This window comes from Topomyia yanbarensis, chromosome 3, assembly GCF_030247195.1.
Source record: "Topomyia yanbarensis strain Yona2022 chromosome 3, ASM3024719v1, whole genome shotgun sequence".
In the NCBI taxonomy this organism is placed as follows: domain Eukaryota; kingdom Metazoa; phylum Arthropoda; class Insecta; order Diptera; family Culicidae; genus Topomyia; species Topomyia yanbarensis.
The window spans coordinates 169220016-169234438 of NC_080672.1; the positions used below are offsets into that span (position 1 = coordinate 169220016).

A 14423-nucleotide genomic window follows, 5' to 3' on the forward strand; every position below is an offset into this window, starting at 1 on the left:
TACGTTTGTCGTCGGACACACAGCTAGCCATAACGTTTTTTTTAAATTTATATGGAGAAAACTCACTTGGTCGTGTTTTCATCGCTGGGTGGCACTGTGTACACCAGATTGTCACGTCCAGGGATACTATTCTATTGTTTCCAAATTTCAGTTTTTTGATTTGCGTCCATTTTTATTTTTTTCCATAAAATTTAAGGAAAGTACTTCCTAGCTCCATTTTCTTCTGACTAGGCAGCTGCGTTGACTTTTGCCTTATTTTTCTGAAACTTTTGTAAAAAAATTGACTGCCTGAAACTCATTCAATTGCAATGAATGCGATCCGCCAGTGCATATCATTTTCTTAGGGATCCGACAACCGACCACATTTTTATAAATGTCAAAAAATGATCATTTCAGTAAATTGTCAATATCGTTTTTCATATTGACGGAATAAATTAAATTCCTTCACCAGTTATTAGCAAAGGCCTCTAGCTTTCCATCGGAAGGCTTATGCCTTCATATTATACAATTGGAGAAATGTTATGAACCATAGACAAAAGGGTGCCGACAACCGACCACATTCTCCTATTTCTATTTTTGCCTTTTTCATATAAAGAAAGGCTATGCAATCAATGTAAAAATCGATTTCTCAAACGAGGCCCGGAGGGCCGAGTGTCATGTACCATTCGATTCAGTTCGTCGAGATCGAAAAATGTCTGTGTGTGTGAATGTGTGTATTATTTAAACTCACTATTTTCCCACATATAGATGAACCGATTTACACAAACTTAGTTTCATCTGAAAGGTATAATACACTCCCATAAGCTGTTGTTGAATTTTTAGTTGATATGACTTTCGGTTCCGGAGTTACGGGTTGAAGAGTGCGGTCACACAGCAAATTGCCATATAAACTGGTTCATGATGCCCAAATAACGTAAAACGTATTAAAATGGGTGCAACATTAATCTATTTTGCGGGTCTGAATCAGTAATGATCAATCAAAGCAGCTTTGACAACATTGGCCGCCTATGACGGTTCATGATGCATTTGGGGATCTCGCAAAGTTCCTAAGCCAATATCACACCTATTTTTACAAACTTGATTTCAAATGAAAGATACAGTAATTCCATTGACTGCTGCTGAATTTCATTTGGTTCTGACGCTTGCTTCCGGAGTTACAAGTTGGTTTGTAAGGTTACACTGGATTTATATAAATCGGTACAATCGTAATACCTCAGAGACTAAAAACTATTGAAATGGTCACCAAATTACATCTAATAGCATATCTAGATCACTGATTGCTAATCAAACATTCTTTGAATTAATTGTCCACCATCGACGATTCCGGAAGTCTCGTATTCCGGGCATATTTCACAATTAAAGTCAGATCGGTTATTAGGGTATGACTGAACCAATTTTCTCAAACCAAGTCGCAAATGGAAGGCAAAATAAGCAGTTGAGTATTGCCTCGCCACCCCTCCCCCTGTCCTTGCACTCCCCTTGTGCGATGATCATATGCAGGTGCCTTGGTCCAGGATTCAACAACACCAATACTCGATGCAACACCAGTGATAGCGTCTTATCGTTTCCGTCAGAATAGGCAACCTTTGCAAATTACCTAATGAGAGGTCGACTATACTTGGCAGCGAACGAGCTGCGAGCAGCCAGTGTTAGTTTGGCGCGAAGCCAGTAAAGAAGCCATAAGCTAATGGCACAAAATTATTTTAGTAGTTAATGACGTTTTAGTATATAAATGTATAATTATAAAATTCAATAAACCCTATCGTTTACGTTATAATAAATGTTCTAGTGTACAAGTGTACGAAATATGACTATGATGTGCAGTTCTTAATATGCCCGGCTAGTGAGTTTGTCACTAACATCCACAAGGAGCACCCACAGGCGAAGGTGGCAATTTTATTCCGCGTCACGGCAAGAGAGTCCGATAATCTGAGCTACCGACATCTGGTCTTTCGAACCGGACAGACGTCGACCAGCTCCGTCTACCCGGCAACCACAAAAGAAGACGTTGTCCCAAGGGCACCATACCCGACTCCACCTTTCCGCCATCTTGTGAAATGTTAGTGGCATTCCAAAATCGTACGCCGTTTGTGGTCATTCTACCGGGTATTCCTTTGCATGTGTTTTGTCGCTTCACGTCATTCCACACCACCGCACTCAATCGCCGAAGCTGAAACCCAAACTGTACCGTGGATTGAATGGCAACCCTTCGATGCTAAATCGTTTCCCATTGGCTCCTTACTAGAAGCAACGTTTGCAGCCAACGACTAACCGTGATATCAGTTGAATCAACAGTCATCCTGTTGGTCCGGAGGAGAAATATTTTATATAAGGCTACCAAACTGCCTATATCAGGTAATTAGCGTTCCTATTCCTCAAGTTTTCTCGTCCGAGCTACCTGGTCTCAAATTGTAGATTTTGATCTGTTGCTGAATCGCCATGTCTGGATTGGAGCGAAAGATACAAAATCTTAAAACCCGCCGGCGCAGCATCGCAACGTCGTTTAATTTAATCAGGAGATTTGTTGCCGAATATAACGCTGAAAGAGATGCTGCCGAGGTACCAGTTCGTATAGAAGCAATCGTGTCGTTGTGGGCAGATTTTAACACTGTTCAAGCGGAGTTAGAAACCACGGATGAGTCACCAGATGCACTTGAAGGATACTTGAAGGAGAGAGCCGAGTTCGAATCATTGTTCTACATGATTAAAGGATTCCTTCTGCAGCATGTTCCTGCAACAACCACCACAGTGGCACCAACACCACAAATAAACCCCACGAACCGCGTGAAACTGCCCGATGTGAAACTGCCAATATTTGAAGGGAAATTTGAGACTTGGCTAAATTTCCACGATTTGTTCGTATCGTTAGTACATTCGTCAACCGATTTGTCGAGCATTCAAAAGTTTTACTACCTTCGATCGTCACTCGGAGGTGAAGCGTTAAAACTAATACAAACAATACCGATAAGCGCAACTAACTATCCTGTCGCATGGAATTTATTGGTCGAGCATTTCCAGAATCCCACTGTATTGAAAAGAAATTATGTACAAACCTTATTTGACTTTCCAACCCTACGCCGTGAGTCAGCTACCGATCTGCATGCACTGGTTGAACAATTCGAAGCGAACGTCAGGGTGTTGAACCAATTGGGAGAGCACACCGAATATTGGGATATTCTTCTTGTTCACTTTCTCGCCAGCCGACTGGATTCTGTAACACGACGTGACTGGGAAGAACATTCAGCAGTTCATGAAACCATCAGTTTCCGAGGCCTTACCGATTTTATTCAGCGAAGGGTGAACGTCCTGCAGCAAATTACCACCAAACCAGTGGAAGCACAGCAGCAACATCAATCAAAAAATAAGAAACCATATCAGCCTCGTTTGGGAACGCACGGAGCATTTCAAGATCATCGATCCCGAAAATGCATCGCATGCTCTGAGGAGCACACAATTTATCAATGTAACACTTTTGCTCGTTTGCCGATCGATGAGAAGGAGAGACTCATAAAACGGAATCATCTCTGCCGTAATTGTTTCCGTAGAGGGCATTTCGCTAGAGAATGTGCTTCGGAGAGTTGCTGTAAAAAATGTAAAGCAAGACATCACACACTATTGTGCACAAAAACTGTTCCTTATGCTGGGAATTCGTCAAACAATATTGCGGCTGGCTCGAATATGGCTACCTTACCTACATCCACAAATACCTCGTCCAATCAACGTCCAGTGCCAACTGCAACCGTGGCGCATTCCGGGATTACCAGTTGCAATTCACAAGTACTTGGCCGAACCAAGGTAATACTAGCAACCGCTGTGATAGTGCTGATTGATGACGCCGGCAAGGAGCACTTAGCTCGTGTATTGTTAGATTCTGGCAGCGAGTGTTGTTTCGCCACCAAGAGATTATACCAAATGATGAAGGTTAAACAGACTAGAGTTGATTTACCTATCGCTGGAATAGGAAAGTCGTCGGCTACAGTCAAATATCAATTCCAGTCGTTAATTAAATCGAGAACCTGTCGAAACAGATTTCTATGTAGATGACCTTTACTCGGGAGCAGCGACAGTAGAAGAAGCAATCGAACTTCGGAAACAATTGGATTCCCTACTCTCTGCCGGCGGGTTCCAGCTGAGGAAATGGGCATCTAATATCGCAGCGGTGCTAAACGGTGTTTCTCCAGAGAACCGTGCTATTCAAGAGCAGCTCGATTTCGATCGAGACCAAACACTTAAAAAACTCGGGTTGTATTGGGAACCAAGAAGTGACTGCCTAAAATATCAAATTCAACTCCCTTTATCGCATACTGCAAGGCTTCTTTGCCTTCTGCTAAGTAGGAGTTGGGCGTTGCACCCAAGTCCACCGCATGGTCTATGGTAGAAAATAATTCATCATCATGTTTTACCGCCGACGCCGGCGATACAGTAGAACCTTGCGGCAGTTAAAACATAGTAACATAAATGAGAAAGGCACAATCGCACCACTAGGTGGATTGAAACAGGTTTTTCATTTTAAGTGTTGGAAATCCCCGACAGTTTGGAAAGGTTATTGAAAGAACTCGCCGTATTACGTGTATATACATATAGCGACCTAATTACAGTAGGATTCCGCAACAATATTTTTTCAGTTGCCAAAACTGGAATGGTGCCACAAAAGGAACCATATTTTTAGTTTGTGTTGTTACAAGGAATTTTAAGTACATAAAATATAGGAAATGGAATGAAATGATAGAACAAAATTAGAAAATCAATTTTATTTAAGTTTTAACCAAATTCAGTCGTAGTTCAGTAGAATTCTCACTTCTTCGCGTATTTCTCCAGTGCAGTGATTCTAATTTTTGAGAGGTATTGAATATCATTCAATTCGAATCGGATTTTTTGGCCTACCAGGCAGAAGTCCTCAAACAATTTACTGCATAGTAGTGTAGATTTCGCTCATCGTGGCACAAATCTCCGATCAACATGGGGAACGTGCCATTTGAGCCAGTCGCTACTGATTCCTGATAACTTCTTTAAAAGATTATTAAATTAAAGAATTCCCAAAAAACTAATAAAGCATCGATCTCTTTAATGGAATCTAAAATCAATTTGCAATTCTTCAAGATATTGAGGTGTGAAAGAAACCATTTTTGTTGTGAAAACCACTTGTAACTATCCAGATAGAAACATAAGCGGGCGAAGCGTAGTTGGTAAATCGATTGCCTTGAACGCAACGGGTTCGATTCCCAACTCTGTACATAGGGTTAGAGATTTTTCGAAAGAGATTTCTCTAACCCAAAAACTCCAAGGGGCAGCCCTAAGGGGTTGCACGAACTGCAGACGTAGGGCTATACTACTTAATGTAAAATATTTATTTTCTTAGTACAATTAGAGTTTAAGCACAACCAATCAACATCGAATTTTACATATTGATCCAAACCTTCTTGGTTAGCGGGTCATTTAGTAAGTTATCGAACCTTATTAAACTTATTTGAGAAGTTCTGAAGAAAGAAGACAGAAAACCGTGACTGCACTAATATCTGGAACTAAATCTACTTTTCGACTGTGTGTGGTAAAAAACCCGGACCGGTGAAGAATAATCACATTTTCGACAATACAATCACATCTCATGTATAGACCAAGCTTTCTATTTATATTTTGCCATTATTGTAACTATCTCAAAGTATGCATACAAATGTAGCGAATACAGTGGTCTTAATCATATATCGCAATTATAAATATACAAGAATCGGAAACAATTTTATATATTTTATATATGCGTTTTTGCAACGGTTTTTCAAGTGGCAGTGTATTCATTCATAAATAGGCTTTGTAGTATGTACCTATTAGCAGAATCAAAATACGATAGGCTGAGTGGAAATGAATAACGTGAAGTAGAAATAAATCAATGAATTGATCGAACGTAAATAATAAACTTTCGTGTGTTTTCCATCGATCCGCGTAAATTTGTTGCTAAGAAAGTTTTCGTCTTTGCGCAACGAAAGCACAGATTGCTCTCATGCAGGTTATGCATGCAACCGCTAACAAACAAGGATGCTACATTGAAATCTGTGTTTCGGTCAAAAATATCTTTTTACCATTTGTGATAACTGAAACAGGAAAAAATATGTGAAAATCTGTGATAAATTTGCGAAAAATCTGTGATAATCTGTGATAAAGTTTCCGAAAAATCTGTGATAAATTTCCGAAAAATCTGTGAAAAATCACAATATCTCCAAAAATCTGTGAAATTTTCATCAAAATGCCAAAAATCTGCCTTCTGTAACAAAGAATCTGTGATCAAAAATTGTAGAAAATCTGTGACATTACAGAACCTTGATCGTGGCATTACGTAGCACCCCTGTGAGAGTGACTTTACGCCAATTTTTATTTCTTAATATCCCATGTTCAATCTTGATTTTCCAAAAGTTCTTTTCACTTACTTTGGAGGTACTTCTGCCATATGGGAAACATCAAACAGTTTCAAATTTGAAGTTGCGTGACCGTAGTTCTTGAGCGTAATGTACAAAACGTTCTATTTTTGGCGTAAAGTAACCCCCGATGACGGTACCATGCATCCAATAACCTTGTTTTAGAGAGTCATAAGTCCTAGAATTGAAAAACAACAAACCGAGAAAAAATGCTCTTCATGATATACTTTTTCATTGAGCCTTATGAATTAGACAACCTTGTTTTAGTATTTTTATAAAAGTAGTTTTAATTGTGTTCCGGAGTGCAAAGGCTTTCCAACAGAAATGCGAATGGTAATGTTATATTTAATGTTCAGGTCAGTTCATCCATCTTTAATGAGATATCCATTTCCAATATGCTGAGGACCTTTTTGTTTAGTAAGGTTTTAACCATAAGGTCATTCGCCTACATTGCAGAACTAATGCTTGCTGCTCTTTCTGTCATTCCACAACAAATTGCTTCAATATACATAGTTTATAAACTTCTAGAAACCATAGCGTTTTTATATATTTGCTCCATTGCATCTACACTACTCGACTTGCATTATCGACTACTGTTATTTTTCAAATAGTCAAACTAGTACTCTAATAAAAATCTGCTTTGAATTAGAATCAAATCCCAAAATAAGAGTAAATTTTAGTCTAATATACAGATGGTGTAATATAGACTTAAGTAAAGCATGGCATAAAATACCCCCAATTTAAGATAAAATGGACATATGGTCACCAATTACCAAAAAAACAAAAATACAGACAAAAAGTACAAACACAAATAATTGCATTACATTGCCAGGTTAATTTTACGTAATCTATATCCTCTTATCTAATAATTTGATTATTATATCACACTTTTCCAAGAGAATTTAAGTTACAATGTTTTTTGCGCATATTTTATATTTCAGTTTCATCGCCTACTACCACTACTTGCAAGCATATTCTTAAACCTATATCCATTTTTTGTATTTGTGTTGAACCAGCGAATAATACTATATTTTGAATGAATTCAAACGTTTCTCATGTATTTGACGTTTTTTGCGATTTATGAAACTTGATAAATTTCTAATAAATAATTAAAATATGTTGAGCAGCATATACCGCCCGCCAATACCGCCGCCCGGGGCGGCTGCTCCCTCCACTGCACCCTAGCGCCGCTACTGGGTAGATCTTATTTAAACCATATTTTTGTGTATTTATGGTGTATTGAGACTTTGGCACCGACCATATTTGAGGTCTTTTTGAGGGATGGTATGGTGTTTGAGACAATGGGATTTTATCTCGGGATGGCCTAGAATTTTAATAGTAACGTCCAAAACGTCCAATACACACAAATATAAATTCAGCACTAGACATGACATTATTGCACCTACATACATACACAAACGCATACGCAAATGTTATACCCGCTTATATAAACATATGAACGCCATCCAGTGCATTTATCTTTTCCGTAGTTGTCCCGCGATTAAACACACCGACGATACTTATCATCAAAGGCGAAAATATATTCAGCATTATCGGATCCTATTAGTTATTCATACGCTTATGTCTGGCACTTTTGATGTGACGAATGATGCCGGTCGCTATCATCCGCTTTAGTTAGAACCGGTTGAAACTTATAAGTTACGAGCTTCCCGCCAGGCAGCGCAGTGTTTGTAGGTATCTTCTACTGTAGATCCCATGCAACGCCTGGCCAAACTGTACCTACCTAATCAAAGCAAACGCTTAGCTAAAGTGTGGATACAGCATGAACTGACTAACATTTTGCCACCATCGTCATTACAGCAGGCGTTTGCGAGCGATTTGCGATGACAGCGATGAGATAGTGGAAATTTGTCGAGAATTTATATCTCTCATATGAAAGCGTTGCCTCTATGACCGTCGAAAAGTGTATTCGAGTGACAACGAGAGCGCACCACTTGGAAAAGAATCAGTGCCATTTTTTGATCTTTTTCTTTATGTAGCACTGAAAATGCTGTTACGACACACTTGACCGTGAAATAACCGACCGAGGTTTTCAATGTAAATAAATCCACAAATATAATATATACCTAACTGCAACATTTTATTATCAGCTAGTAATCCTAATCGAACAAAAGTCATTACCTGCGTAATTCAACGATTGTGAAGCCATATTAATCTTTCGCTTCTTACGAAAAACTGGCACCAACCACCTGATTCGACTACAAAGTAGTAAGAATGTATGTCATTTTTGTGCCATATATAGCGCTGACCGTCGTACGGAGTTTCTTTGCAAACTTTTTTTCACTCTCCAATTTTGACGAGTTATAACTATTATAATAATGAATGGATTTATATCATTTTAGAATTAATTTTATCGCTTGAGCATATTGTCGACGTATAATGTATTATTTATGCAAAATATGAGCTGAGTTTGTTTACAATTAAAAATTTTGTGTATTCAGCAATTTAAATGTTACATGTGGACTAGGTGGGAGTTTGTTTTGCACTCGTCTACTATTCGATGGAATTCCATAATGCCTATAGCTTTAACCAATTTTATTGAGCTTTATTGAAATAACATTAATTCATACTCATATTCGAGCTTGTCCTTAAAAAAATATCACCCTATTATAGTGTTATTTAAAAAGAGGGATAAATGTTCAATTATTTTCTGATCTGTGAATCACTTATGTGTACGAATGTTATGTTTGTTTTGGTAAGCGGTGGTAACAAAAATTTACAAACGATGTATGCCAAATTCCGATAATGTCAAAAGTATAACAAAACTAAGCAATGTGTGTCTGTAAGAAAATATTGAAAAAGTAAAGTGTACAAAGCAGCCCCGCTCGACCGTAGTAGATCAATCCGTGTTGCATTCCATGCGAATGGAAGGATTTGAAGAGTTGCTCATACAAATAAAACTTGGCTTCTAATCTCGCTACAAAATATGTCAATAGTAAAGTGCGTAGGGAGACCGTAGCTTTCTGAATTAAATGGATTACTGGTGCAGTTCTGCTTGCCGAGTGTGATTAGCTACGCACCACGGGATGTGACAAGTTACAAGCCGATTGTGGAGCAGAACACTGGATGCAACGCACCATGTAACAATTAAACTACACATAATCGGCTATCATGCAACCTGCAGTTAGCAACACTAGACAGAGTTCAATTGCGTACTTTCTTCCAATGGCATTATGGGCAAAATGCCGATTGTGGCTGGGTTAGTAATTCAAACAAGACTTTTTTACTTGTGCTAATTCTTGCATTTATTTAGCAATGTTATTATATCGAACACATTCAGAAAGCCTACGTGTACTGTAACTAATTAGACCTTCAGAATATGAATTTAGTCTCAATTTTGAATGTTATTTAGTTCAGTATACTTTAAGTAGTCATTTTCACCAGGGAAATGTCTTACGAGAAATTTTATTTTTCATAGGTTTCAATTAAATACACGTTGAAGAATTTACATTTTTGTAAGTCCAAATACGCGATTCGTTAGTACGGCATGTTTTTCGAACAGATGCTCTGAGAATACTTAAGAGCACCGTCAACGATTGTGATAAATCTACTAGACGACATTTGCAATGGTCATATCACTCAGATTCACTAGAATTTCGATCCACTCAAATTAAGATAATAAGCTTCCTAGCGTGGACAGAAGATGTTCCAGTATTCCACTGGACTGCTTATTAATATATTGTTAGCCCGAGCTTCGAACACTTATTTCGCAGCCCACTCCAGGGAGCACTTCTCCAAAAAAGCCACCAACTCAACAGGCCCGGCCAGAATGAGTGTTTGCATATACCTCCAGTAGCTCCTGTTTGGTCAAACACATAACGAATTTGGTTTCGTTCAACCTTTCCTTCCGACTGGCCACTAAAGGATATGGCCCACACTCGTATCATGTTGCGCACACATACACACAGATTTCAATAGCTTTCGGTTCCTTTCTTCTGTATCAATGATTAGGTCCATTCAAAGTGTGTCTCTAGCGTACTTTTGGAAACCAGTCGAATCGTGACAAGAGGACCACTACAAGACATGAGTGCCGAGGCATATCTCCAAATCGCTGACGATGCTGCTGCTACTGGTGAGCTGTTGCCTAGCAACACCCTCATCGAGTACTCGCTTGGGGTGACCTTTCAATCGCAGATGTGCTGACCCCCGTGCGGAAATTTCTGCTTCCGCTGGAAAGACGACTGTGGGAGGGTGGAGGGACGTTGTTCTGTCTTCCGTCTCATACCATGGTTTTCATCCCATATCGTGAAATGAATTCCGATTCAAAATAGTCATACATGTGAGATTTCCTCGTACTTATTTTCCGTTGGGCATACGGAAAAGTGCTCGCATTTTCTTCACCGGAATGTGTGCGCCTATGCAATATCGAAGCTTCTTGCAGTGCAACAACGATTCCGATTATATCACTGCACGGCTGATTTCATTGGTGCATGGTTAGTCGGCAGGAACACGATTTCCGCTCTCATCCTCTGGGGTTTATCTTCATCCTATTTATAATCGACGCGATACTGGAACGTACAGAAGCACAGCAAAAGGCGAAGATCATGACAAGGACGACCGATGCCATCCGTTTACCTAATGATGGACTACACAGCACATGGTTCAGAAACAAGAACCAGCTTACTGATTCAAAATCCGGCACCGGTGAGAATCTAGCCTCATCTTCGACGAGCTAGTTGGTCTATTCGAACAGGTAAAACCCGCTTAGAAATAGTACGTGCTCATAGCACATTTTTCATTAATAGATGATGTAAAGGATCCGTTGCTTAGAGACGCAATATGTGTTCCTTAAAAATAGTTCAAATCAGTCAGTTCCATCAGTACATACATCAGGATGCGTTCGATGCACAGATTTTTCCTATTAGTACAAATGGTACCTACTACTCGTAGACGAGCAGAAGAATTCCCACTATTCGGAGAAAACGTTATGCACTCTAAACAACGGAATAACGGAACTGCTCGGAGCATTATTGGGCGAAATATGAACTTTCTGAGATTTTTACAACTTATGGCCAGTTGGCGTGTAAGGAGAAAATTTTACAAATTTTAGATGTAGGGGGGTTTCGATAGAAACATGTAGATTTTTGATATTCCCTTTTTTATAATGTCAAGCAGGCTACAATTTTAATTGTGCCTAAATCGGATACCTTAAAGTTTGGAACCGTTTTTCAGATGTTTTAGACTCTTTTGATTATCTTCATCACAAACATGCACTGTAATTCTCACTCACTCGCACGAGAAGAAGTTTATCAGATATCCAACTTTTCCAGTATAAAAAACGCCATGTTCTACGAATAATTTTTCCAATAAAATTTAACGGATTATTTCCTTTTTTCCGGAGAAAGTGATCATGTTTAAGATTCACGGAAATAAACATAATATATACACTCCATTACCAAGGAAACCGGCAACATAGTAGGATAGACTTGTTTTTGTCATGTTTATGATGAGCACCAGCATGAAAATGCTAGAGCTAATGCAAGTGTAGATGTGAATTTTTATCCGGACTCATTCACTCTCATGGGTGATGAAAGACTGATTACAAGTGAAACATAGTTCTATTAGTGTTCCATAAAAGTAAGAATATTTTTTTACAAACTACATAAATGAAACTACATATAATACTTTCTTTTGATTTGATTTGAAATTTTGACTCTAAATCTTGCATGTCACCATCAATGCGGGTTAAGTAAAATGACACATTTTTTGAACATCATTGAAAAATACTGAAAATTGACTGAGTGACATTGAATCTCTGGGGGCGAATAAAACTTGTTTTGCGGTAGACATCATAACTCAAAATCTAGTGGGCCAATCTCATTCGACAATTTTGCACTGTATTTATCCATTTTTTTTCGATTTTCCGATTTTTCACTGTGTTTTTTCGAGGTGTCGCTCCCCAAATTGGCAACATTTCACAAGGCAAATCGAGGAAAATGTTGTTCAGAATAAGATACTGTATCGTAAAAAATCGCCTGTGAAAAAATTGTTTACCGCGAAATCTATCCACCCCCCCCCCTACCCCTCTTAATTTGAAAGGATAGAAAAAAGAATATTTAAAAAAACGGTATTCGAAATGCACCAAAAAAAACTGAATGCACGAATTATCAACTTCAAACCACAAAGAAACAGTTGTCCAGAAAAATCTGAAAAAAAATCTTTTTGCATTAAAAGATTCGTTTGTTTGCTTACTTAGGCCAGGGACCCATCAAACTAGAAAGGAATGCAAAGAAAATCGGTGAACTTCAAAGTTTTATAAAATTCAGTAAAGTTTTACAAACTTCGTGGAAGTTCTCCGAATGCAAAGGAAGTGTTGCACACTTTCGCGAACTTGCTTGAAAGCTTATAAAGTTTTCTACACATTCCTATGTAACTTCAAGGACCTTTTTCGAACTACGAAAATACATCTTAACTGTAGGAAAATCCCGTAAAATTTAGGAAAGTTATATGAACTTTAGTAAAGTTATAAAACATTCATGGAAATCTCTCAATCATGACTGAAGTATTGTGAATACCATAAAATTCAGCGAATTTCAGTGCAAGCTTTGGGAAGTGTGATAGACGCCCAACTCCTACTTAGCAGAAGGCAAAGAATTCTTCACATTTCCTTTCGATCATGTCCATATGAGCCTGCCTAGTCCTATTTTTCCGTTCTAAGTTTATAACTGATTCGCTCTAGAATACCTATCCGTCTTTCAATTTCATTGCTTTCCTTTCTTTTAGTCTCAAATTTGCCGAAAATAGCCAACAAAATCGATACAGTAGAACCTTCCAGCAATTAAAACATAGTAACATTTCTACCAGATTTCAAGCATGAAGCCATGTTTGTCCCTTGACTTTTTAAATCGTTTATACGTATCGCTGTTTTAAAGAAAAACCTTACCATTTAATTGCACAAATATAATGCCCAAAAGGTGTTATTTATATGCTGCGATGAAAAAATATGAAAATAGGGTTGCCTACATAACGTTAACTATAACATGTAAATAAAAAAATTGAATAAGAGTTGGAATGTTTATTTAAAAAGGCCATATATCAGTGGTTTGCAGACTGACTCTAATTGTTTTTTTATTACTTAACTGGTAGACATTTTTCAACAATTTCCTTACAGAAGAATATAAAATAGAGTTGTCTACCTCAAGTAATAGACAATATAAATGATCTCAACTATATGTATTATCATCATTTAGTCAATATTTTTAAACGATGACATGTCGACTTCTATACATTGGTTCAATGCAACGAACGCAAACTAAAAATCATGAATACAAATGGACAAGCCGTAATTTTTTAATACAAAAATATTGACTAAATAATGATAATAAGAAATGTCAAAGACACTGAAATATTTCAAAACGAAATCAATATATTCTACATGTGGTGTAGCAAAAGTCTACTCCAACTTAATGTAAAGAAATGCAACTCAATAACCTTCAGCAGAAAAATTTCAAATGTTCCCATAGACATACACTTAGGCAACCAACTTGTAGAAAAATGCAAAATTGTACGAGATGTATGCGTAATCTTAGACTCCAAGCTCACATTTGTTGAACATTATAATACAATAATAAATAAAACAAATAGTATGCTGGGCTTTATTAAACGTTTCACCTACAATTTTGAAGACCTTTACACAATAAAATCATTATACAATACATATGTCAAGCCAATTTTGGAATATTGCAGCATAGTATGGAACCCATAGACTGTCCTGTACGAAGAACGCATCGAATCAGTCCAAAAACAATTTATTTTGTACGCGCTTCGTAAACTAAACTGGACGATATTTCCTCTTCCATCGTATAAAGCACGTTGCATGCTCATTAATATACAAACACTCAAAGAACGCCGCAAATTTGCCATGCTTTGCTTTATCAACGACATTATTTCTCAACGTGTACAATCCGCATCATTACTTTCGCAAATAAAATTTTATGTACCTTGCCGACAACTAAGAACTCGTAATTTATTCTAAGAACAATCTTTTAGGACAAA

General features: G+C 37.9%; 1 protein-coding gene across 1 annotated transcript in view; it reads left to right on the forward strand.

Annotated features, from left to right (window-relative positions):
• The first annotated feature begins 2439 nt into the window (after positions 1-2439).
• Positions 2440-14423, forward strand: part of LOC131687377 (uncharacterized) — a 108591-nt gene continuing 96607 nt past the window's right edge. The window contains exons 1-2 of the mRNA XM_058971461.1: positions 2440-3883; positions 4029-4242. Of these exons, the coding sequence (XP_058827444.1) occupies positions 2440-3883; positions 4029-4242 (1658 nt within the window). The remainder of the gene's footprint in view (positions 3884-4028; positions 4243-14423) is intronic.